The following is a 27,365-nucleotide window of genomic DNA, read 5'->3' as shown; positions in this document are numbered from 1 at the left end:
GGCAAGGGCATTTTGATAAATCTGGGTATAAAGAAAATGGATTGATTTTGTTCGTCTGATACATGGATATTTTTATCATTTCAAGTGTGATACACAAAACATGTAAGAAGCAGATCCCACTGCAAATAAGTGGATAGTGAAATGATGAATATATTTGTCAATGATAAGGCCATTTTCAATGCATGATAGTACTGATAGGAATTCAAAAAATTCATTTGCATAAATGTGTGTGTGTGCAGTAGCCTACGTTGTAATGCAGTCTTGTTTAGTGTTTAGCTCCTCCCTCTTCGATCTCTTTATCATCTTCAAGTGTCTGTTTGATCACTTCAGTTTTATTCTTCAACATCTGCTCATGGTTACACATCACACAAATCAAATCACAAGATGATCAGATCATTCTGCACTTTCTTCACTCTTCTGACCTGTGAGTATTCATCACATCTCATCTCAGATATAAAGTGTTTGAAACACAATCTGATGTAAAGGTTACAGGTGTGAGTGGAGCGACTGCAGTGACTCAGAATCCTCCAGAACGCCCAGAGAATAAAGGAGAAAAAGTCACAATGAGCTGTAATCTGGGTTTAGTTACTCTATCATCTGCTAGATGGTGTAAACAAACTCCAGGAGGAGTTCCTCAGTACGTGTTGAGATCTTATCACGAATGGAGGTCACCTATTTATGGGTCTGGTTTCTCTACTCCTCATTCCTTAAAGATGAGTTTGATATTAGACAGCAAATGAAAACATTTGCAAACAGTGCGTTTTCTTTTTATGAAGATGTTTTTTTTAAATAACGTTTTTATTACTGAAAGAGCTCAATTAAGTTTAAGTTTCATTGTCTCTGAGGTGAAGATATCACATGGTTCCCTGATGAAATAAAACTGAATTTGATCGGTAAGTTAATTTGTATTTTTACATTTATTATGCATCCTAAATCAAAACTTACATTTTAATACAATAAAAAATGTGAATGAAATTATTTCAGTTTTTAAAAGAGGATATTTATTTTGTTTTATTTAAAAATATTAATGACCAGGTTCTGTTTGTTGTTTTTTATCTTCATCTATGTGGACAAATATTACTGCATGAACTACACATAAGCCCATATTCTGACATACAGTCGCGTAAAAAAAGAGAGAGTCGAGCATAATATATTAAGCAATTTTCCCAAAGACATGTAGAAATTTTAGTATTGTTTCGTTTAAAAATGAGAAAGTTGTTTTCTTTGCAGGTCTGAAAGAGCATCTTTTGTTATTTGATCCTGTTTATCCAGTTTTTATTTTCAGCAAATAAAAAGAAGTTCACAGACTGCAAAAAAAAAAACATCATATATATCATAAACATCACTGACATATCCCTCAGGATACACCTGCTACACCCCATAATTTCACTTCATATAAATGATGTTTCTCTGTGTTCACTCTGAATAAAGACGCAAAGTCAGTCTGTTAAGAGGAAACAGGCAATTCTGGGCCATTTTAACAAAATAAATGTAAAATGACATTATAAAAGAATATTACTGTCTCTATTCACAGAATCACACACATGTAAGGTTTAATGTACCAGTAACCAGCCAAAAATCTTATTAAATAAATTAATGGACACAAAGAGAAATGTTTCGATCAAGGACATTCCTTTTCATTTAAGCAATATACAATAATGCTATAAACAACAATATCTGACTGTCAAACACAGTTACCCAATCAGAATGCAGTATTCACACAGTCATGTAATATCAGAATATTAAATCAGTATTAAATCTGTCAGTACAGCAGGAAGTGAAGATGATTGGCTTAATCTTAACATCTGTGTTTTTCAGTTGCATACAGACATATGTAATCGTTGACTAATGGTGGTATTTGTCCCACCCCTCCTGCACTGTGATTGGACGGCTAAGTTAAAGATATCCAGTATCAAAGTTGAACATTTTTCGACTCTCGGTGACCGGACAAAAACATATTTGTTCGCCAGTATGTGTGTTTTTGGTGGATCAAACTCCTTTGCATAACTATAGCAATGCTCTGCTATTAATCCAGGAACACGATTGTTGTTTTCCTTTAAAGCATTTAAGTTTTTGCAATCAAAATGCTGTTTATTTAACACAATAATGCACTTAATTTTATAATTACATTATGATCGCAAGGTAGTGATGGGGCATCTGAACCGAGGCTTCGGTGCTTGTGTCTAGCAAAAATGGGCATGCCAGATGAAGCCTCGATTCGAAGCTTGTGTTTTTAATGGAGAAATCATGTGACCATCACAACAAACGAAGCTTCACTTTCTGCTCAATCACGTGAGCTTTTTTATTCACATTGTAGTCACACATTATAATGCATAGACAGTATAGTATGTACTGTAAATATACAGATACATGTCAAAAATAATAATATCATGAAAAAGGTCAATATTTTCTGTCACTCATTTCAGAAAGTGAAACCCATATATTTTATAGATTCATTGTACATAGAGTGACATTTTTCAAGCCTTTATTTCTTGAAATTTTGATGATTATGGCTTACAGATGATGAAAACCCAAAATTTAATGTATCAGAAAATTATAATATTACATATAAGATCAATTAAAAAAGGATATTTTAAACAGAAATGTCAGGCTTCTGAAAAGTATGTTCATTTCTATGCACTCAATATTTGGTTCGGCCTCCTTTTGCATGAATTACTGCATCAATGTGGCGTGGCATGGAGGCAATCAGCCTGTGGCACTGCTCAGGTGTAATGGAAGCTCAGGTTGCTTTGATAGCGACCTTCAGGTCATCTGCAGTGTTGGGTCTGGTAGATTCTCTATGGGGTTCAGGTCAGGCAGGTTTGCTGGCAAATCAACCACAGTACCACCATGGTCATTGAACCAGCTTTTGGTACCTTTGGCAGTGTGTGCAGGTGCCAAGTCCTGCTGGAAAATTAAATCAGCATCTCCATAAAGCTTGTCAGCAGAAGGAAGCATGAAGTGCTAGTAGATGGCTGCGTTGACTGCGGACTTCAGAAAGCACATTGGACCAAAGTCCTCTTTTTTAGACGAAATTAAATGTTGCATTTCATTTGGAAACCAAGGTCCCAGCGTCTAAAGGAAGAGTGGAGAGGCATAGATTCCATGTTGCTTGAAGTCCAGTGTGAAGTTTCCACAGTCAGCGATGATTTGGGCTGCCCCTGGTATAAACTTTCTTCGTACCATCTAATATATCGAAAATACGATTCAATACACTGCATTGATGTGATGTACGGCTCTGTAAATGTATGTTAATTATATACGTAATTTCATGTTTAATTTTTCTGAAGTTACATAAAGAAAGTTAGCGTATAAAAATGTTTTGAAAAATGTTTTGGAAGTCTGTTATTTTCATTTAAAATTGTACTTTTTTTTCAGAATATTGTGATACGGTCCTGTTGGTAATGGTAAAATGGTGAACCATTTTGTATATTGCATTAAATTAGGATCTGAATGTAGTGTTAATAAATTAAATAAATACGTTAGACTAATATCATATATTAATATATAAATATTTATTAATAATTATAAATGCAGTATATGCTTTATAAATATATGGGCAAAGTAACAGCTATAAGTGCTATTAACCGCTATCAACATTTTACAATTTAAAATGTTTTCTTGAATGAATGTTGAAAATTTTAGTGATTATTGACAGATGGTATATATATCTTTGATATATATATATTTAAATATAATGCATTAATAATAGTATTAATATAAATTTGCATGACTGGTCTGTGGAAGCAAATTTGACTGCGTTTGATACTAAAATAAATTAAAGTAAAATATTAATAATAGTAATAGTAATGGTGACAGTAATATAAAAAGAAATTACTAAACTAAACTAAACTAAACTAAACTAAACTAAACTAAACTAAACTAAACTAAACTAAACTAAACTAAACTAAACTAAACTAAACTAATGCAACGCAACTTTTTAAAAGCTCCACAAATTCAAGAATAATATTGTTACATTTTATTATTGAATTCAGTCTGTAAGCCTAGGCCTATATTCAATATATTTTACCTCTGTTATTATTACTTTATGTGCTGTATTCAAATAAATCAGTTTAGTGGTTTGATTTTGAGAACTATAATCCACTGTGTGGATACGTTGACCATCAAAAATGAATAACAATGAGTTTGGCAAGGAGATGAATTCTCCTATTTAAATATTAGCTCAGAGAGTCCTAAACCAAAATCTATTTGAGATATCATCCAAAATCATTTGTTTTCAGATTTATTGGTAAAAGCAAAGCTATAGTATTGCAAAACCTACAGCCTATATTTTATCCATAAATCTAATAATCCAGGTTTTTGTTGTGAGTAATCAATTCCCCAAAAGAATATTCATGTTGTCATCTATTTTATGGGGATCCCTTCAATCCAGTTAGAAAATGTGTTTTCTGTGTCTGTCCGAAGACTTGACTCATTTATAGTTTTCCATCCGTTTCTCAAGCTGCTATGACAAACGGCCACTGCAGCTGTGTGCTATTAAAAGCTCTCAAACCCCACAGTATCACCCGTGACTTCTGTTCAGAGCTGTGATGTGCTCAAAGACACTGGTGGAGATTTCAACCGTTGTTCCTTAATCCTCACAGACCAGCAGAGGTGCATACGTACAATATGATTATGGATATGGTAAGTAAAAGAACATTCCAAGTTTGTAACAGATATGCTTGTGTTAGAGAGCATTAGTTGTGTCGACAGATCAAATGCTTTTTGATCTTTTGTTTTTGAGACCTCACTGTTGTTCATACTGAAAGACTTAAAAAAGACTGAAAACAGTAATTGTTAGTAAGGTGTATCTCTTCTCGTGTGGTTATTCAGTCAGTCCTGCAGTATAGTCTAAACTTAGGTTGGGCATTTTTAAGTCTAGTCTAGAATATATTTAGAACTGTGTTAATGAAGGAGTGAAAATATCAATGCAAATGTTTCTGAAAAGACTTTGGCAAATGTAGTTTGTAAATTTAATATTTTTTGATAGTGTTCAATAGAACTATGTATGCCTTTGAAATGTATTTAAACACCTTACATTTTTTCAAGACGTTTGAATAATATAAATGAATTATTATTTAAGTAAAAGATATTGTTTCATAACACAAAAAATCTGTCATAGTTTCACCAAATGACATGTAATGGTCAGATTTGTAAAATTACTATAAGGAGACAAATGCACTACAGTGTAATTCTATTACAAATGACAATGAAAAGATCTAACGACTTGTGCACTAGTTTCCTAAAATAGTTTTTGAAACAGGAGCAATTATTCCTTCATAACGTGTCAAGTGGTTCATGATCTCTTTTAATTCATGTTTATTTATCACACGGCATACAGAATTTTATTTAATCCCATTTACATTATGGCAAATAGGTCAAACAAGTACAGTATTCTTTAAGTACAGAAACGATCATGCATGTCAGAAAATGTATGGAATGTGGCCCTCTCGACCTCCAATTAAGTACATCTGCCATAAATAGCATAGTGTGTGTGCTCTTCTGTGGTCCTCCTTGATTAATAACTTGGTACAAATGTCTTTTTTATGGTATGGTTTAAAACAATTTTGTTGAGATTTTATATTAATGTGTTTATTTATCACAGGTCTAGTTAAACGCAGGCCTCCAAAACTCTTTAACTACAGCTATGAGTGACATTACGGTGAGACATTGTTTTAAACTATAGAAGTATGTTGAGAAATGAAGCACTGGCATTGATCTTCTGTTTTTCTTTCAGGGGCTGGATGTGACCACACTTTGGCTTGTGCTCGCAGTGGTGGTGATCACAGCTGCTGTATTTCCTCTATACCGTATGATGCTTCGGCATTTAGCCAAGACAACTGTGAGGAATAAAGTGGTGCTGATCACTGACTCGTTGTCGGCTCATGGAAATGGTACTGCTGCAACAGTGTTGGCCATGCAGTGTCTTTCACACTCGCTTTTGCTTGTGTTGGAATTTAAGAAGGTGTTTTTTATACAGGGTCCCACTAAATTGTTTTAATTTAATACAGGCCCTTAAACACTATTCATTTATATAATATAATATTATTTAGGTGTTGTTCCGTGAGTGGTTGAGAGTAAGCATATGTGTCCATCAATTCTAATTTATTTTGGTCTTTTGAAACGATGTCACTTCCTGATTGATGCTATGACTAGGTTTGCAAAAGACTAACAAGATGGATGTACTTAAGTAAATTGTATGAAAACAAATTATTAAAATATACTTTATATAGTCTAATAGGTTGTTAACAATTTTATTTTGTAAAAATAATGTAATAATCTTTGGAATGATATCTACTTATTTTGATTGTCAATATTTTCATTTTTTTGTAACAGCAACTAAATTTTATAATGTTAAACCCATTTAAATTGGTGAAATTAAATTAAATTATTTATTTTGTGTTGAGATTACATAAATAATTTTTTGTTGATTTAGTTATTGTTGATTTATCTTTGAGATTTAGGAGGGAGGCACGATAGAAGTCATGAAGCATGTTATTTCACTTATTGAGAAGTAAATGTGCGAATGCCAACACAGAGACCACCAGCCTCTTCTTATACTTGACCATCTATGTTGTAAAAAAATAGTATATTTCAATATGAATGTGAGTGATCCGTGGGCTTTGGGTTAGACACATTTATTTGTTGTATTTTTTGTTTGTTTACTTTAACTAACATTTACTTGACATTTTAACAAAACCTAAATGTATTTAATATGTAGAATTGACATGAATCTGGTTAGTAAGTTGTACTTGAATAAGCACTTAAAATTTACTTAGTAAATTACTAAAAAAAATGCTGCTGCAAATTGTTATGAGGAATTTATTTAGTAAATTCTACGAGTTTTTATTTTCAGTGTAAAATAATAGCAAGGAAAATAGAAATAAATCCTATTTTTACTATATTTTAATGGTGTCAATTTGAGCACATATCATTTTATCTAAAATGTACATATATGTTAACATTGTAAAGGAAGAAAAACAACTCTATTTGAAAATTATTTTTGTATTTTATGATGTAACATGTAAATATGCAATAGTAAAAATAACTCTATGCAATATGATTTCAATGCAAGTAAACAGTTGAAATTAACTTTTTATCCACGCATGTTGTGATTATTTTAGAATTTGCGAAACGCTTCCACAGTGGTGGAGCCAGACTGGTCCTCTGTGGAAATAACTGGGAGAGGTTAGAGACTTTAGCTGAGCAGATGACAGATAAATCAGATCCAACATCTGTAAGTCCACAATGATCAAACATTATGCTTATATATAAACTCTAGTGTGCAATGAATAACAAAAGTTTGTTAAAGTAATTAAAAAAAACAAAATTCAGTTACAAAAAAATGAAGCGTATTATTATTGCACTTTATATCATTCCATCTGTACATATCTTTATTTTGTGAAGAATGAAAAATGTTCAGCAGAATGTTTGTTAAAGTGGTTATGCAATTAAGGTGAATGGGGACCAGAGATGATCATGGTCACCAACCTCTCGTATTCAATGTAAAAGGGCAGCTTGAATATTCTGCAAGATAACTCCTTGTGTGTTCAACATTACATGAGTGAGAAAATCATGTAGTTTGGTGAATGGCAGAATTTTTGTGTGAACTAACAGTACATTGTGTTTAATATGAGGGTTACTCATTTGACTCTTCAGACATTTCCACCTAAACTGGTGGAGCTGGACTTTAGTGATATGGAAAGTGTACCCGAGGTGATCTCTGAAATCCTGGAGTGTTTTGGCTGTCTGGATATTCTGATCTTTAACAGCAGCATGAAGGTTAAAGCTCCCGTTCAGTGTCTGTCTCTAGAGATGGAGAGAACCGTCATGGATGTAAACTACTTTGGGCCCATCACATTGGCTAAGGGTAAAATGCAAACATTAAAAGAGTCTGTCAGTAAAAATCTAAATAATAAAATGCTTTTGCAAACTCTCTTTTATTTTGTCACAGGTGTTCTCCCATCGCTGATCTCCAGGAGAACAGGTCACATTCTTCTAGTCAACAGCATTCAGGGGAAGCTGACAGTGCCCTTCCGTGCCACCTGTGAGTTTCACTCCAAGATGACAATTATGCTACCATTTCGCATGACGTTTAAAACACATTTAAGTTCATTTTAAAAAATAAATACTCAGCTGTTTTATCACGTGAATTATTCCTCACAAGTTGATCAAAATTAATCTTCTCTAATAGTGTCAGTGTATTATAAGGCTATCGAGAGATGAAATGTCTTGTTTTGTTCAGATGCCGCCTCTAAGCACGCAGTTCAGGCATTTTTTGACTGTCTGCGTGCTGAAGTTCAACAGTATGGTATCATTGTGAGCACTGTCAATCACACGTTCATAAACACTCCCACCACAGAGGATGAGGCTAAATCCACAGGCAAAAGTGAGTTAACTACTGTTCATAATGATCATATGTGTATTTATTCATATATAATGCCAATTCAGTACGATAAACTGTTACTTAACCCAGAGAAAAAGGAAAAACACATTTTGTGACCAATGATTTTCACTATATTAATCTACCTTGATACATAAACGTTTGCTGTTTGAAAATCTCTTTCCTAGTTTTGTGCCAGTACTCAAGAATCAATGAAAAAAATGATGTGCATCTGATCAAAACCTGTTTGTATATGTTTTTTCCTCTATAATCCTCTGGACAAACTCTGGTTGGAATTGACAGCCTTTACTAAACAGAAATCTCTTGGTGTGAATCCGGAGGAGATGGCAAGTGAACTTCTGAATACTTTGAGCAGTAAGAAGAAGGAGATTTTAATGGCCCGCTTCATCTCCAAAGCAGCGATCTACACCAGATCTCTCTTCCCCAACCTCTTCTTTGCCATCATGGCAGCAGGAGTCAAGACCACCACGGCTGAGATGTCAGAAGATGAAAAGGTCACTTAAATGTATATTGTTGTGCCGCAGTTCTTAAAATACACGAGTCAGATTTGCTTCTCATTTAAATTGTTGCTATTTAATGAATTGAGATTTTGTTTGTGGATCTTGATCTGTTTTTTAACCATCTTGTTAACCATGCATGCTAAACAACTTCTTTGTATAAAAATGAAAAATAAGATAAAATGGACATCTTGCAAAATAAATTTTCTGATTTTCTTTCATGCCTGATAGAATATGAGGATCTCCTATAGATGACTATTGTCTATAAAAGCATGTGTGTAGGCTTATGCAATTTATTTTGAACTCATCAAAATGAAGAAAAATTTAAATATGGCAATTATATTGTGACTAAAACATGTCAAAATAAATAAAAAATTTGAAACAATATATTTTCAGCCTTTTCAGTAAAGTTTGCAGAAATGTGCCCTTGCCATAGTAACAAGCCTATTCTTGAGGTCCCACAATGAGTTGCTTTTTAAACCGTATTGAAGGAGTTCACATCAATTCCATTGACTACTTTATCTACATTATTTTGTCAAAGTCATCAATAAAATGTTGAAGAAAATCAATATTGAGCGCGTTATGGAAGAAGAACTTTTTGGGTGAACAGGTGGAAAATCAGTTTCGCAGCGCCCTCTTCTGTCACTGTTAAGCATCGCCGTGTGACGTCACACGAACATGGCGCGCTACATACAGTCACAAAAGTGTTTGTTTAGGTTCATTCGAGGATATAACAGCAGTCAGCGATTCACTAAAAACAATTTTTGTGCATTTACTAACGATTCTATTCCACATGTGATACACGACAGACAAAATCAGCGTTTCACTATCGCCTGTGATGCAGACGGTAAGAAATAATAACTAGTCAACCTGTCTGTCTAGTGTACGACAAGTAGCCTAGTTACCTACCTAGACAGCATTCTGATAATCAAAGTTTAGCCTTCTGACTGCACTATGGTCCTACAAAATGTTGTCTATTTAGGCATCTCATGCGGTTTCGAGTGACAACTTTATGGTTCAGGACGTTCATACATGTCTATGTGTTGTTTAATAATAGAAAAATCAGTGTTGAAATACATCTCCAGAGGTGACGGACAGGTGGAGCTGATATCTACAGAAGTTCCTGAATCACACAGGGGTAAAGGTGTAGCAGCACACCTGGCCAAGGTGAATAAAGTGCACTTTCACTGTTGTGTAACTGAATGTCAGTGATGAACTAGTTGTTTTCCTTCAGGCTGCTCTGGACTTTGTCATTGAAGAAGATTTGAAAGCAAGAATATCCTGCTGGTACATCAGAAAATATGTGGATGAAAATCCACATCTAGGATACCGGGCTTACATTAAAGACTGATGGCACAAATAAACCTGAAACAGATTCTACCTCAATTTTGTTTGTACGTCCAACTACCAAATGTGATGTCCCGAGGGCATTTGTGCAATATTTGTTTTTATTGAGGGTGATATTATAAAAAAAGATAGTATGTTAGAAAAATGCATGGTGCTAAACCTGGTTAAGTATTTATTTATTGACAAAAAGGGTCACAACATATCAAGAATAAAGGTTTTAGCATGGGTTTTATTCTTGTGCTCAAAATATGCACAGAAAAACAAAACATGAATATTGAATAAGAATATTTGGAAAATCCTGTGATGTTTTTGACTACTACAGTCATTCCAATACGTGTTTATATTTGTATGAACACTAAAAGAGTCAACACCATAAGACATAGACTCCAAATGTTTCACAGACATGTGACTGAAGGTAGGCTCAAAAGTACCAGTCAGTATCTGGTGTGGCCACCAGCTGCTTGAAGTACTGCAGTGCATCTCCTCCTCATGGACTGGACCAGATTTGTCAGTTCTTGCTGTGAGATGTTACCCCACTCTTCCATCAAGGCACTTGCAAGTTCCTGGACATTTCTGGGGGGAATGGCCCCAGCCCTCACCCTGCGATCCAACAGGTCCCAGACGTGCTCAATGGGATTGAGATCCAGGCTCTTCGCTGGCCATGGCAGAACACTGACATTGCTGTCATGCAGAAACTCACGCACAGAACGAGCAGTATGGCTGGTGGCATTGTCCTGCTGGAGGATCATGTCCGGATGAGCATACATAAAGGGTACCACATGAGGGAGGAGGATGTCTTCCCTGTACCGCAAGGCATTGAGATTGCCTGCAATGACAACAAGCTCAGTCCGATGGTGATGTGATATACCGCCTCAGACCATGACGGGTACAGGCCCCGGTGTAACGCTCATTCCTTCGACGATAAACACGAATCCGTCCATCACTCCTGGTGAGACAAAACCGTGACTCATCAGTGAAGAGCACTTTTTGCCACTCCTGTCTGGTCCAGCGAAGGGGGGTTTGTGCCCATAGGCGGCGTTGTTGCTGGTGATGTCTGGTAAGGACCTGCCTTACAACAGGCTTACAAGCCCTCAGTCCAGCCTCTATCAGCCTATTGCGGACAGTCTGAGCACTGATGGAGGGATTGTGTGTTCCTGGTGTGACTCGGGCAGTTGTTGTGGCCATCCTGTACCTGTCACAAAGGTGTGATATTCGGATGTACCGATCCTGTGCAGGTGTTGTTACACGTGGTCTTCCACTGTGAGGATGATCAGCTGTCCTTACTGTCTCCCTGTAGTCTTAGGCGTCTCACAGTGCGGACATGGCAATTTATTGCCCTAGCCACATCAGCAGTCCTCATGCCTCCCTGCAGCATGCCTAATGCACATTCACGCAGATGAGCAGGGACCCTGGGCATCTTTCTTTGGGTGTTTTTCACAGTCGGTAGACAAGTCTCTTTAGTGTCCTGCGTTTTTTAGAACTGTGACCTTAAATGCCTACTCTCTGTAAACTGTTAAGGTCTTAACGACCATTCCACAGGTGCATGTTGATTAATTGATTATGGTTAATTGAACATGCATGGAAAACATTGTTTAAACCCTTTACATTAAAGATCTGTAAAGTTATTTGGATTTGTTCAACATTATTGTTGAAATACACAGTCCTGAAAAAGGGACGTTTCTTTTTTTGCTGAGTTTATATCAAATAAGTTTGTAATACATCTCAATAAAATGGAAGGAAGGAGGCGGGAACCGGCAAACATTTAAACATTTAATAAAGTAATATAACAGCCGGCGGCCCCTCACGGACGACCGCCGGCGAACAAAACATAATATAAATACAAACATAACATAAGTTCGGGCCCGGTCCTCTCTCTTCGACGGTCCGGTCGCTCGTTCCTTTTATGCTCCCATCTCCTACGTGATTCGAGCCCGGTGTGCGCACAGCTGGCGCTAATTCACAATTACTCACCGGACTCGAACCACGGTCTCGCCCCGCCTACTCTACTACATACCCCCATCACCCCTCACAGGCCGGGGGGTACCCCCGCGACTGTGCAAGCTCCCTCCCCCTCCCTCGGGGGGGGTGGGGTGGGGGGTATGCAGCGACGAGACGAGACAACGGAGACGGGAGCCCTCGGAGCGACCGGAAAGAGAGAGGGGAGAGAGGAAAAAAAAAAATCCGGTTCCCCGACATGCTGCCGCTCGTTCCTCAGCCAGCCGGAGTACTCTCCTTCGCGGTGCCTTGCGGTGGCCCTGGGGCTTCGGTGGACGGCTCGACCGTCCGCCCCCTGGCGGCCGGCGGTGGCTCCTCCTTTATCCGGGAGTCGGGGCGGGTTCCCCGTCCCCTGTTCCTCCCCCTTGGGCGGACGGACGCAGGCTCCGGCCTCTGGCAGGCGGTGGCTCACCCGGCACTTCCGCCCCCTGCTCCTCCCCCTCGGGGGACGGACACAGGCTCCGGCCTCTGGCGGACGGCGGCAACCCCCCCGCTCCCACTTGGACGAAAGCCACCCCACCTCGACCCAGGGGCGCGGCAGCAAAGGTCGCCGTTCCACCGAAGTTTTGACGGTGGCCGCACTGTGCACTTCCGTTTCCCCAGAGCCACCGCTTCGGGCAGCCACTGGCGGACGCCCTTCGTCCGCGCTGCCCGAACTCTCCGGCACCGCGAGGCCACTCGGCGGCGAGGACTCTCCGACAGCATGTCTCTCCTTCCTCCCGGGTTTCGGCACCAATGTAATACATCTCAATAAAAGGGAAGGAAGGAGGCGGGAACCGGAAGACATTTAAACAAACATTTAATAAAGTAATAATAGCCGGCGGCCCCTCACGGACGACCGCCGGCGCAATAACATTAACATAAATACAAATACAAACACAAGTTCGGGCCCGGTCCTCTCTCTTCGACGGTCCGGTCGCTCGTTCCTTTTATATGCTCCCATCTCCTACGTGATTCGAGCCCGGTGTGCGCACAGCTGGCGCCAATTCACAATTACTCACCGGACTCGAACCACGGTCTCGCCCCGCCTACTCTACTACATACCCCCATCACCCCTCACAGGCCGGGGGGTACCCCCGCGACTGTGCAAGCTCCCTCCCCCTCCCTCGGGGGGGGTGGGGTGGGGGGTATGCAGCGACGAGACGAGACAACGGAGACGGGAGCCCTCGGAGCGACCGGAAAGAGAGAGGGGAGAGAGGAAAAAAAAAAAAAAAATCCGGTTCCCCGACATGCTGCCGCTCGGTCCTCAACCAGCCGGAGTACTCTCCTTCGCGGTGCCTTGCGGTGGCCCTGGGGCTTCGGTGGACGGCTCGACCGTCCGCCCCCTGGCGGCCGGCGGTGGCTCCTCCTTTATCCGGGAGTCGGGGCGGGTTCCCCGTCCCCTGTTCCTCCCCCTTGGGCGGACGGACGCAGGCTCCGGCCTCTGGCAGGCGGTGGCTCACCCGGCACTTCCGCCCCCTGCTCCTCCCCCTCGGGGGACGGACACAGGCTCCGGCCTCTGGCGGACGGCGGCAACCCCCCCGCTCCCACTTGGACGAAAGCCACCCCACCTCGACCCAGGGGCGCGGCAGCAAAGGTCGCCGTTCCACCGAAGTTTTGACGGTGGCCGCACTGTGCACTTCCGTTTCCCCAGAGCCACCGCTTCGGGCAGCCACTGGCGGACGCCCTTCGTCCGCGCTGCCCGAACTCTCCGGCACCGCGAGGCCACTCGGCGGCGAGGACTCTCCGACAGCATGTCTCTCCTTCCTCCCGGGTTTCGGCACCAATGTAATACATCTCAATAAAATGGAAGGAAGGAGGCGGGAACCGGCAAACATTTAAACATTTAATAAAGTAATATAACAGCCGGCGGCCCCTCACGGACGACCGCCGGCGAACAAAACATAATATAAATACAAACATAACATAAGTTCGGGCCCGGTCCTCTCTCTTCGACGGTCCGGTCGCTCGTTCCTTTTATGCTCCCATCTCCTACGTGATTCGAGCCCGGTGTGCGCACAGCTGGCGCTAATTCACAATTACTCACCGGACTCGAACCACGGTCTCGCCCCGCCTACTCTACTACAAAGTTTTTTACTGTTCTTTATAATTGCCCCTCTTTCAGATTATTGGAGTTTACTCACATTGAGATGAGTTTTAATCCCATGACATATCTAGTGGAGGAGATGAAGATAAACTCAACAAACCCTTCCATAGCCCAACCAAAGCCAGACCAGCAGAAACTGATCCTAAACCAGCAGAGACCAAGATGACAGCAGGACTATTACAAAACAGTCGACTCAAACCAGATAAAAAGTTGAAAACAAGAAGGTTAAAAAAGAAAAACAGAAGAAAGAAGACCAAGCATTGAGAAATGATATGAGCCAGAGTTTTGTACTTCAGTATGCTGAATCTTCTACAATAAACGTGTGCACAGAAGTTGCTAGTAACAGTAAGTTTAAACATGTTGATTTGACCAGGCTTAAAGAAGATAAGGTTATACAGAAATGTAACATACCTTTTTCTCTGATCGACATTAGTTATGTCTTCCATATTTTGCCAGTAAACAAGTAAAACCGAACTTCTCTATGTGAGAAAAAATATTGTTTATTGTCCGAAAGTTAATTTGCCCACTTGAATTTAGTAAATGGAGGTTTTAAGATAAACTTTAATACCAGTTTTACATTATTTACAATCTACAAACTACATACAATACTGGCTGATTTGTCTATCAAAAAAGTAATTTCCTGTTCCAGAGGATCTAGAGATTAATTTTTGTGGGTTTAGAATCAATTTTGCATTCATTTTTTTCCCACTAAAATGATTGAACTGTCTGGTTACTTCGGTTCAGGACTGCACCATGTGTAATCTGTAGAAGGAGCCACAAGGGGGCTACAAATCATGTGATGCAACAAACTGAGCATCACTGTATCTGTTGCTCTCCAATTGAGTCCCATGCAGTTAGGAGACACCAGTGAGGGAAGAGAGCAGGAGATGAACAGCAGTCAGGACACTGATGAGGGTGTTCTTATCATGTGGGTAGGGTCGAGCTGGTACCTTCCTATTCTTAAATAAATAGTCACTTTCAGTCTGTTCACCACACAAAGCTGTTGCGTGGTTTCAGAAGATTTGCAATAAATCACACAGGTTACTTTGTTTTAGTTTCATGTTGGTTTTATTCATTCTTTTTTGGTAACTCCTATATCTTTATAATCACTAATCTATATCACATTGTATAGGACAGTATATCACATAACAATGTTGATCCTCTCTGACTCTACAGTGGTGTTAAATGATTATCAATAATGCTATTTAACACACCTTTTTTCAAAGAGTTGCTTGTAATCAGATGAAATTCACAACAATTTCTTTATTGGTACATGGACACCAGATCATTGAAATAAAATAAAGAATCATAACTTTAGTGAAAATAAATAGTGTTCATCAGAGTACCACCTCCAGCAAGAACAACTGAATATATTAATTGTTATTATATTAAATGTTATTGTGTAATGTATTTATTGACACATGTTTGAATATTAAAGTTAGGGTAGGGAATCGACAATCAATTTCAATTTCCCTCCGAATTGCCCAATGAAAGGAATAGGATCTCTTTTACGAAACAGGGATCCAGACTTTACGAAACAACTTGAAGTGCAGTGGGAGTAGATCAAGCACAGAAATACTACGTCCAACTTAACAAGTTGACCATGTTAAGCATGATAAACCAGCACATTTAACAGTGTAAAGAAGTCAGAATGCATGAAATAGCATGTCATATGGACAATAACCTACATCTGACCTTAAAACTGTGAGAATGGGAAGTTTGCCTATATTTTATGTTCCTTTGTAACTAACTTACTACTTGCATTTTTTCATATAAAAAAGGCCTATTGTGGAAAACATCCCCTATCGGTCATTTTTGTCTAGTTCTGTCAGAAAAACATTAGAAATGCTGTAAACAAATTGTTGCCTTCATGTTTTATGTGTACATGTCATTTATACAGACTAAAATCATGTCTATGAAACTTTTCAATTATTTTGATGAATTAATGCTAATGTAAAAATATTTGTCATATATGTTAGCAGTTTATATTATATAGGCTAAATATTACACCGTTGAAAATATATTAAAAAAATACATAATCAAGCTTTTTAAAAAATGAGTTTTAATTAGTTTCTTCATTTATTATATAAAACAAAGGCTTAGGATGTGACAATAGAAAAAACAACATACATGATTCCTGAAATAAACAACTGGACATTTTATATATTGTACAGATGACTCGTTTTGAAATGAATCAGGTTACAAAAATGTAAACAAAGTATTTTATAAAACAGCCAATGACAAGAGCTGGTTAATAGAACACCTTTCCTCCAATCAGATGGCGGCGTGGCGTCTCTAATGGCTACGTCATACAGGATCAACAGCATCAGACGCGCAGTGAAAGATGTTTCAGAGAATGTTATCAAAAGTCAGCGTCTCTTGCCTTTGGGAGATAGTTTGTTGTATATTTCTCACTATGAATCCCGCATACAAACTGCTTACAGCCGGAATAAGGATTTAGGAGTCTATCGGAGAGGATTTACTACAGCAACAGCTTCTTTCATCGGAGCCTTGACCGAGGAATCGTCGGGACGGGACACCTCGACTGAAAGCAGGTTTTCTTCAGTTTTTTCTTGTCCTTTGTGTTTTCTACACTTTGAACCTGAACTTTTCTGGCTGTGTTTGTCGTGTAGCGTCGTCGTTAATCTCTGCATATTTGCATGTCAGAAAACCGTCGTGTAGTTGTATTAGTCCGTGATTTTGTCCTGAGCGGTGAAGCTGCTCACTGTTCTTGGCAAAAATCCTCCAGTTTCTGCACGAGCTGTATGACCTGCACGTTTTCTTTCTCATCGACATTGGGTCCAGCTTTACTGACTTTAGGAGGAATCACGGGCTACGCAACGTTAAGAACCAAAAGCTCAAAATGTCCGTACAATTTAGGACTATATTTAACCAATTTATATATCACGGAGGGCCAAATTACTCAAAATGAAATGATGAAGTCAATGTTGAAATATTTAAATTGTTAAATAATACAATTGGTATTAAACATGAAACTTGTACAATTAGTTATTTAATATTTGGGGCCTAAATGTAAAAAAATCTGCCTGTTTGATACTTGTAAGAATGTTGGTTTTTGCGATTGAACAAAAACAATGATTTGATCTTCTTAACCTCTAATGTGAGGCCGGCTGAGTTCAGATGATGAGCGTAAGGGAACATAAAGGCAAGAAAAACTTGCACGAAACCTTTTGCTTTCAACACCTACTAAGTGGTGTCAGCGGCCACCTGAAGAACAACTGGATTCAGCGAATAGATCATCATCATCAGCAACTCATCTCATCTCATCATCAACTCATCTCATCTCATCACATCATCAACTCATCTCATCTCATCATCATCACATCATCATCTCATCTCATCACATCACATCATCAACTCATCATCATCTCATCACATCACATCTCATCTCATCTCATCTCATCACATCATCATCTCATCTCATCATCAACTCATCTCATCTCATCTCATCATTAACACCAACTCATCTCATCTCATCATTAACACCAACTCATCTCATCATTAACACCATCTCATCTCATCATCATCTCATCTCATCTCATCATCATCTCATCATCATCTCATCATCATCTCATCTCATCTCATCTCATCTCATCTCATCTCATCATCAACTCATCTCATCTCATCTCATCTCATCTCATCTCATCTCATCACATCATCATCTCATCTCATCACATCACATCATCAACTCATCACATCACATCACATCATCATCTCATCTCATCATCAACTCATCTCATCTCATCATCAACTCATCTCATCACATCACATCACATCACATCATCATCTCATCATCATCTCATCACATCACATCTCATCTCATCTCATCACATCATCATCTCATCTCATCATCAACTCATCTCATCTCATCTCATCATTAACACCAACTCATCTCATCTCATCATTAACACCAACTCATCTCATCATTAACACCATCTCATCTCATCATCATCTCATCTCATCTCATCATCATCTCATCATCATCTCATCATCATCTCATCTCATCTCATCTCATCATCAACTCATCTCATCTCATCTCATCTCATCTCATCACATCATCATCTCATCACATCACATCATCAACTCATCACATCACATCACATCATCATCTCATCTCATCATCAACTCATCTCATCTCATCTCATCATCAACTCATCTCATCATCAACTCATCTCATCTCATCATCAACTCATCTCATCTCATCTCATCTCATCATCAACTCATCTCATCTCATCTCATCATCAACTCATCTCATCTCATCACATCTCATCTCATCAACACCAACTCATCACATCTCATCTCATCAACACCAACTCATCACATCTCATCACATCTCATCTCATCAACACCAACTCATCACATCTCATCTCATCTCATCTCCAACTCATCTCATCTCCATCTCATCTCATCTCATCTCATCATCAACTCATCTCATCTCATCTCATCATCAACTCATCTCATCATCAACTCATCTCATCTCATCTCATCATCATCTCATCATCAACTCATCTCATCTCATCTCATCATCAACTCATCTCATCTCATCTCATCTCATCATCAACTCATCTCATCTCATCATCTCATCATCAACTCATCTCATCTCATCTCATCATCAACTCATCTCATCTCATCTCATCATCAACTCATCTCATCATCAACTCATCTCATCTCATCTCATCATCATCTCATCATCAACTCATCTCATCTCATCTCATCATCAACTCATCTCATCTCATCTCATCTCATCATCAACTCATCTCATCTCATCATCTCATCATCAACTCATCTCATCTCATCTCATCATCAACTCATCTCATCTCATCATCAACTCATCTCATCTCATCATCAACTCATCTCATCTCATCTCATCTCATCATCAACTCATCTCATCTCATCTCATCATCAACTCATCTCATCTCATCTCATCATCATCTCATCTCATCTCATCATCATCTCATCTCATCTCATCTCATCATCAACTCATCTCATCTCATCTCATCTCATCATCAACTCATCTCATCTCATCATCAACTCATCTCATCTCATCATCAACTCATCTCATCTCATCTCATCTCATCTCATCTCATCTCATCATCAACTCATCTCATCTCATCATCAACTCATCTCATCTCATCTCATCTCATCATCAACTCATCTCATCTCATCTCATCTCATCATCAACTCATCTCATCTCATCATCAACTCATCTCATCTCATCTCATCTCATCTCATCTCATCATCAACTCATCTCATCTCATCTCATCATCAACTCATCTCATCTCATCTCATCTCATCATCAACTCATCTCATCTCATCTCATCATCAACTCATCTCATCTCATCATCAACTCATCTCATCTCATCTCATCTCATCTCATCTCATCTCATCATCAACTCATCTCATCTCATCTCATCATCAACTCATCATCATCACATCTCATCTCATCATCATCTCATCTCATCATCAACTCATCTCATCTCATCATCAACTCATCTCATCTCATCATCATCTCATCATCAACTCATCTCATCTCATCTCATCATCATCATCATCATCATCATCATCTCATCTCATCTCATCTCATCTCATCTCATCTCATCTCATCTCATCTCATCTCATCTCATCTCATCTCATCTCATCTCATCTCATCTCATCTCATCTCATCTCATCTCATCCCATCCCATCCCATCCCATCCCATCCCATCCCAAGAAAAACTTGCACGAAACCTTTTGCTTTCAACACATACTAAGTGGCGTCATCTCATCTCATCATCAACTCATCTCATCATCAACTCATCTCATCTCATCATCAACTCATCACATCATCAACTCATCTCATCTCATCTCATCATCAACTCATCTCATCTCATCACATCATCAACTCATCTCATCTCATCATCAACTCATCTCATCATCAACTCATCTCATCTCATCTCATCACATCATCAACTCATCTCATCTCATCTCATCATCAACTCATCTCATCTCATCTCATCATCAACTCATCTCATCATCAACTCATCTCATCTCATCATTAACACCAACTCATCTCATCTCTTCATCATCTCATCTCATCATCAACTCATCTCATCTCATCTCATCTCATCACATCATCAACTCATCTCATCTCATCATCATCACATCACATCATCATCTAATCTCATCTCATCTCATCTCATCATCAACTCATCTCATCTCATCACATCATCAACTCATCTCATCTCATCATTAACACCAACTCATCTCATCTCATCATTAACACCAACTCATCTCATCTCATCATCATCTCATCTCATCATCAACTCATCTCATCTCATCTCATCATCATCTCATCATCATCACATCTCATCTCATCATCATCTCATCTCATCATCAACTCATCTCATCTCATCATCAACTCATCTCATCATCAACTCATCTCATCTCATCATCATCTCATCATCAACTCATCTCATCTCATCATCATCTCATCATCATCTCATCTCATCTCATCATCATCTCATCATCATCATCAACTCATCTCCATCTCCATCAACATCAACATCAACATCAACATCAACTCATCACATCTCATCCTATCCCCTCCCATCCCCTCAACCTCATCCCCTCATCCCCTCATCCTCATCCCCTCATCCTCATCCCCTCAACCCCTCATCCTCATCCCCTCAACCTCATCCCCTCATCCTCATCCTCATCCCCTCAACCTCATCCCCTCATCCTCATCCTCATCCCCTCAACCTCATCCCCTCATCCTCATCCTCAGGGTTAAGATTTGACACGGTTCATCACAGTTTCATCTTTGTATGCCTTGTCTCAACTTTGCGTTGAGCAGTTTGGCCGAACTGTTCTTGGCACACGAACTCCAGTAGTTGCATGTACCGTACTTTCCATGCAGATCTGCACTTCAGCTCTCAACAACAGTCGCCTGCTGATTTCAGCGCAAACATTGAGACACAACTGTCACTGAATACTGCTCTATATCATAGTGTACAATTATTCAAATTGTGATGATTTGCCAACCAAATCTGCATAAAGACTTTAACGAAAGCAGAGTGACAGTAAAAGTTTATGAAAGGAAACAGTGTGATGAAACCTGATGAGCTGTGTCCAATCTAAACCTCTTCTTTCTGGTGGTACACCAACTCATCTCATCTCATCATCAACACCAACTCATCTCAACACCAACTCATCATTCAAGTGGAAGATTTGCTATAAGGTGCAATACATCTTTAGCACTCCATGAGTCACTTGTGATATGCCAAGGCTCACCCAGTTGTGCTGTGCACAGCCTCCTTCAAGTAAAGCAGCAAGCAATCCACAGCTGATACGTCTGAGATCATCAATATTTGTGGATTGCCAAGTCAGCACTGCCCTCTTTGGGTTTTTTGATTTGGAAGGGAGGCCAGCTCACTCCCCAACCAACAGAGACGCTCTAGCGACAGACGCTAGAGACTGCAGCTTTTAGCCTCCTTGTTGCCCATTTTCTCTTACAGTTTGCAGGAGGATATGTGGAGTTTACTCTTGTCATAATCGCCAATGGCTTGCAGAGATTTATTCATATTTTTCATGGTAATTTAGTTATATTTTTGGCTATTTTCAAAGCTGCATGTGCAGATTAAACGCAAATACTCAAATCTTGAAGCAGCATAATATATTTAACACAGCCTAACTGCGCAGCATTTGCGCATATACGACTTACTGTACTTGAATATACCTGTCACTAACTATGCATGTGTCTGGGGGGTTTTAAACTTAAAACTATGCGAAGGACCCCCAAATGAGATGAACTTTTTTGTAAGGGGCCCCTTCTGAATTACATATACATCTATTTTTATTGTGTAAAGAAACATTTAAATGTGATATTATGATGACAACATGTTGGTTCCATTTACATATAGTCATTTAGCAGACGCTTTTATCCAAAGCGACTTACAGAGAGTTCAGGGAGCAATAAGCGATATGTCATACAGGAGCAGTAATACAACAGGTGATAATACAAAGTAACTTGTTTCAACAAACGCTAGATTCACTACCTGTTGAGAGAATGAGAGAGGGTTAGTTATTTTATGTTATATTTTTTTAATTTGTCTGTCGAGTATTCACAGAAGAGATGGGTCTTAAGTAGAGATGCACCGATTGCAGTTTTCTTTGCCGATTATTATAAGTGAAACCTGCCGATTCCGATACACATTTTTTTTATATATTTTTATTATCATTACATAAATTATTGAACATTTCAATTTCCCTAAATACAGTTCTCCAACCTGCAATAAATTACAGAATCTAATCTTGCCCAAATATATTCCTCTTAAATTAAAGAACTCTGTGACTGAAAATAAGTATAAATAATAAAATATAACTAAACTTATTCATTTTTGTATTCTCACAAAAGTCTAAGATAACAATAAAATATTTCAGCTTCATTCTTGTCTGTTTCTGTTGCTTTATTTTATTTTTCTGAAATGTAAAATAACTTCAACTGCCACTTCAATAAAAAGTAAAAAATCATAAAAAAATATGATGTACTCAAGAAAAATAGTTTGTAGTTTTGCGAGCATAAGTCAGCTTCAGCTCTCTCAAGGAGTACGGAGGGCCGACCTGCCTTAACACAAAATACTGTAGTATTTAAGCTAACAGAGTCAACTAACTACGTCATTACTTGGGTAAATCAAGCTCACATGATTGGTTATCAATAGATAAACAAGAACACAAAGCTCTCAAACACTTCTGGAGTCATGAGACAGGACATATAGTCCTATAAATGATCAAAGATGACTGGCATGTATATAAAAGGAATTAAAACATAAACGTTACGACTGTCTCGTGATTTTCCACTCTTTCTCACTTTCGTGAAACAATACAATCACACACACAAGTGGTAGAGTGTGTATTTCCTCAAGGGTAGAGTGTGAGCTAACAGAATATGTTTTTCGAACATGATGATAAAAAGTCCCTTTTCACAGTCACACTGACCTAGCAGGAAGAGAGAGACTTTAACAATGAATTATTTTCTACATTCTGTATCAGAAATGGTTTGTGTTAATCATGCTTAAATCATCAAGATAATATGAGATAATGCTGAATAATGATTGATTAATATTTGTCAAAACCACATACAAGTATTTATATATTGAAGGAGAAGCCACAGCACCAGTCCCTTCAAGTACAACATTGGTATGGTTGAAGTTTTCTAAAACGTTTTTAATCTGATATTTTATTTGTTTAACAAAAATTGTTAAATAATTGTATTAAAACTATAGAAAGTATGTGTACTAATTGACATTAACGGAATTCATAACATATTAAAGGTCATTTGGTGTCATCAGTCAATGATATAAATTTTTAAATAAAAATGTCTGTAAAATATCACCACCATTTCTCTTTATTTTATGCAAAACATTTTACTCAAAACTCATTGAGACTCGAGATCAAATTTTTGTGCGTGCTTTTTTGCGAAATTTGCAAGATTAATAAATTTTATATAAAATGCAACACTTTGTCTCATTCGCTGTCCTTTAGGAAACCCCATCAGGTCAGTACTTGTTTACTGCAGGGCCTGAAGATATGGACACAGAAGTCCGGGATAAAGTTTCATGGTGCCTGTGCTTGGCCGCCATATCTCTCAGAAGAACCTTTAGAGACTGTGCAGGAACAGGACCTCCGCTGCAGACAACAAGATGAGTTGATGCAGGATGATTCAGAGAAAGAAGGAGAGAGGAAAACCGAGGATAAAAAAAGATTACACCAAAAACCAACTCCAAGAAAAACACATGTCCAAAGAATAGCTACTGTAAGGTGAGAAAAAGTCAGAGGAGACGATTGTTGATTTGTCGCCTTCTTTTCTATAACTATTCTCTTTCTCTCTCCGTCAGTCTGATGTTCGACACCCCACCTGTGAGGAACGTGGTCACACAAAAGTACCCACTGGTTTCCCTGGCACCATTCTCCTTTTGAACATGCCTGGCAACCACTTCCATTATCTACCTGGCAACAGTTTCACTAACATCCCCGAGGTGGTGTCCCTTCACTTGGACGTCTGTAAGATTCATGACATCGAGGGTGGAGCTTTCCAGGGCATCTCGCCAATAACACCATCACAAACATAGTTTCTAGAGCACTGGATTCAGCTCCCAATCTGGACGTTCTCCATCTTGGAGATAATAAGCTGACAGAAGTGCCTAGTGATGCGCTAGGCAAGGCACCTCTGTTGACCGAAGTCCATTGGATTGGTCCGAGAGCGTTTCGGGGTGTCGTTAAAGGTCTAAAACACTTGTATATTGATAGAATGGGTCTTCAGAAGGTAGAGGATAATATTTTATTGTTTATATTATATGAAATGAGAATTTCATATAACTAAGAAATACCCATCTGTTCTTAATCTATAAAATGTCCACTGTTTTCTCTTCTGTATTGTGAAAGTAGATGAGTGCAAAGTCTCTGGCATGGTTTGGTCCTGGCCTGGTGTCTTTATCTCTGGAAGAGAATCAGTTAGAAGAGTTACCTGACCTTTCATCACTTACTGGCCTGCAGCACCTCACCCTGGGCAACAATCCTTTAATGTGTGACTGCAAATCACTGCCATTTTACAGGTAAGAGACACAAAATCCATTCATCTAAATATCCCAAGACTTTTATAAACTGCTCTGGGGAAAACAATGAGTCGTTCAATAAAACATCCATAATGACCAATGAAGATAAACTCAACAAACCCTTCCATAGCGCAGCCAAAGCCAGACCGGCAGAAACTGATCCTAAACCAGCAGAGACCAAGATGACAGCAGGACTATTACAAAACAGTGGACTCAAACCAGATAAAAAGTTGAAAACAAGAAGGTTAAAAAAGAAAAACAGAAGAAAGAAGACCAAGCATTGAGAAATGATATGAGCCAGAGTTTTGTACTTCAGTATGCTGAATCTTCTACAATAAACGTGTGCACAGTAGTTGCTAGTAACAGTAAGTTTACACATGTTGATTTGACCAGGCTTAAAGAAGATAAGGTTATACAGAAATGTAACGTACCTTTTTCTCTGGTCGACATTAGTTATGTCTTCCATATTTTGCAAGTAAACAAGTAAAACCGAACTTCTCTATGTGAGAAAAAAGGTTTTTTATTGTCCGAAAGTTAATTTGCCCACTTGAATTTAGTAAATGCAGGTTTTAAGATAAACTTTAATATCAGTTTTACATTATTTACAATCTACAAACTACATACAATACTGGCTGATTTGTCTATCAAAAAAGTAATTTCCTGTTCCAGAGGATCTAGAGAATAATTTTTTTCGGTTTAAAATCAATTTTGCATTCATTAATTTCCCCCTAAAATGATTGAACTGTCTGGTTACTTCGGTTCAGGACTGCACCATGTGTAATCTGTAGAAGGAGCCACAAGGGGGCTACAATCATGTGATGCAACAAACTGAGCATCACTGTATCTGTTGCTCTCCAATTGAGTCCCATGCAGTTAGGAGACACCAGTGAGGGAAGAGAGCAGGAGATGAACAGCAGTCAGGACACTGATGAGGGTGTTCTTATCATGTGGGTAGGGTCGAGCTGGTACCTTCCTATTCTTAAATAAATAGTCACTTTCAGTCTGTTCACCACACAAAGCTGTTGCGTGGTTTCAGAAGATTTGCAATAAATCACACAGGTTACTTTGTTTTAGTTTCATGTTGGTTTTATTCATTCTTTTTTGGTAACTCCTATATCTTTATAATCACTAATCTATATCACATTGTATAGGAAAGTATATCACATAACAATGTTGATCCTCTCTGACTCTACAGTGGTGTTAAATGATTATCAATAATGCTATTTAACACACCTTTTTTCAAAGAGTTGCTTGTAATCAGATGAAATTCACAACAATTTCTTTATTGGTACATGGACACCAGATCATTGAAATAAAATAAAGAATCATAAATTTAGTGAAGATAAATAGTGTTCATCAGAGTACCACCTCCAGCAAGAACAACTGAATATATTAATTGTTATTATATTAAATGTTATTGTGTAATGTATTTATTGACACATGTTTGAATATTAAAGTTAGGGTTGGGAATCGACAATCAATTTCAATTTCCCTCCGAATTGCCCAATGAAAGGAATAGGATCTCTTTTACGAAACAGGGATCCAGACTTTACGAAACAACTTGAAGTGCAGTGGGAGTAGATCAAGCACAGAAATACTACGTCCAACTTAACAAGTTGACCATGTTAAGCATGATAAACCAGCACATTTAACAGTGTAAAGAAGTCAGAATGCATGAAATAGCATGTCATATGGACAATAACCTACATCTGACCTTAAAACTGTGAGAATGGGAAGTTTGCCTATATTTTATGTTCATTTGTAACTAACTTACTACTTGCATTTTTTCATATAAAAAAGGCCTATTGTGGAAAACATCCCCTATCGGTCATTTTTGTCTAGTTCTGTCAGAAAAACAATAGAAATGCTGTAAACAAATTGTTGCCTTCATGTTTTATGTGTACATGTCATTTATACAGACTAAAATCATGTCTATGAAACTTTTCAATTATTTTGATGAATTAATGCTAATGTAAAAATATTTGTCATATATGTTAGCAGTTTATATTATATAGGCTACATATTACACTGTTGAAAATATATTAAAAAAATACATAATCAAGATTTTTAAAAAATGAGTTTTAATTAGTTTCTTCATTTATTATATAAAACAAAGGCTTAGGATGTGACAATAGAAAAAACAACATACACGATTCCTGAAATAAACAACTGGACATTTTATATATTGTACAGATGACTCGTTTTGAAATGAATCAGGTTACAAAAATGTAAACAAAGTATTTTATAAAACAGCCAATGACAAGAGCTGGTTAATAGAACACCTTTCCTCCAATCAGATGGCGGCGTGGCGTCTCTAATGGCTACGTCATACAGGATCAACAGCATCAGACGCGCAATGAAAGATGTTTCAGAGAATGTTATCAAAAGTCAGCGTCTCTTGCCTTTGGGAGATAGTTTGTTGTATA

General features: G+C 38.4%; 2 protein-coding genes and 1 long non-coding RNA gene across 4 annotated transcripts; all 3 read left to right on the top strand.

Annotated features, from left to right (window-relative positions):
- The first annotated feature begins 4,520 nt into the window (after positions 1-4,520).
- dhrs7ca (dehydrogenase/reductase (SDR family) member 7Ca) lies at positions 4,521-9,286 on the top strand. The gene is made up of 8 exons (XM_056753324.1): positions 4,521-4,644; positions 5,606-5,662; positions 5,738-5,894; positions 7,125-7,237; positions 7,660-7,870; positions 7,955-8,047; positions 8,246-8,389; positions 8,687-9,286. Exons 2-8 carry the CDS (start codon positions 5,648-5,650, stop codon positions 8,905-8,907), a joined length of 954 nt encoding a protein of 317 aa, XP_056609302.1. The 5' UTR covers positions 4,521-4,644; positions 5,606-5,647; the 3' UTR covers positions 8,908-9,286.
- A 292-nt stretch (positions 9,287-9,578) lies between these two features.
- On the top strand, positions 9,579-14,910 carry im:6904045 (protein NATD1). Of its 2 annotated transcripts, XM_056753346.1 has the most exons (4): positions 9,579-9,748; positions 9,959-10,068; positions 10,136-10,295; positions 14,348-14,910. In XM_056753346.1, exons 1-3 carry the CDS (start codon positions 9,580-9,582, stop codon positions 10,250-10,252), a joined length of 396 nt encoding a protein of 131 aa, XP_056609324.1. In that variant the 5' UTR covers position 9,579; the 3' UTR covers positions 10,253-10,295; positions 14,348-14,910. The 2 variants fall into 2 exon arrangements, with proteins under 2 accessions (XP_056609324.1, XP_056609323.1); XM_056753345.1 differs by lacking the exon at positions 14,348-14,910 and having other exon boundaries at positions 10,136-11,699.
- Positions 14,911-23,715: 8,805 nt separating this feature from the next.
- Positions 23,716-26,045, top strand: LOC130426742 (uncharacterized). The gene is made up of 4 exons (XR_008907222.1): positions 23,716-24,145; positions 24,223-24,650; positions 24,773-24,939; positions 25,070-26,045. It is a non-coding gene; the product is annotated as an uncharacterized LOC130426742 (long non-coding RNA).
- Positions 26,046-27,365: the final 1,320 nt, after the last annotated feature.

Source organism: Triplophysa dalaica, chromosome 7 (genome assembly GCF_015846415.1).
Source record: "Triplophysa dalaica isolate WHDGS20190420 chromosome 7, ASM1584641v1, whole genome shotgun sequence".
Classification (NCBI taxonomy): Eukaryota; Metazoa; Chordata; class Actinopteri; order Cypriniformes; family Nemacheilidae; genus Triplophysa; species Triplophysa dalaica.
This window is presented reverse-complemented; position numbering and strand designations above follow the sequence as displayed.

Excerpts from the sequence above, each read along its gene's own strand:
- dhrs7ca (XM_056753324.1), top strand. Across the intron at positions 7,871-7,954 it reads GCCCATCACATTGGCTAAGG|GTGTTCTCCCATCGCTGATC; the intron begins GTAAAATGCAAA and ends ATTTTGTCACAG. Across the intron at positions 8,048-8,245 it reads AGTGCCCTTCCGTGCCACCT|ATGCCGCCTCTAAGCACGCA; the intron begins GTGAGTTTCACT and ends TGTTTTGTTCAG.
- im:6904045 (XM_056753346.1), top strand. The coding sequence starts at position 9,580 with ATGGCGCGCTACATACAGTCACAAAAGTGTTTGTTTAGGTTCATTCGA. Across the intron at positions 9,749-9,958 it reads TATCGCCTGTGATGCAGACG|AAAAATCAGTGTTGAAATAC; the intron begins GTAAGAAATAAT and ends GTTTAATAATAG. Across the intron at positions 10,069-10,135 it reads TAGCAGCACACCTGGCCAAG|GCTGCTCTGGACTTTGTCAT; the intron begins GTGAATAAAGTG and ends GTTTTCCTTCAG.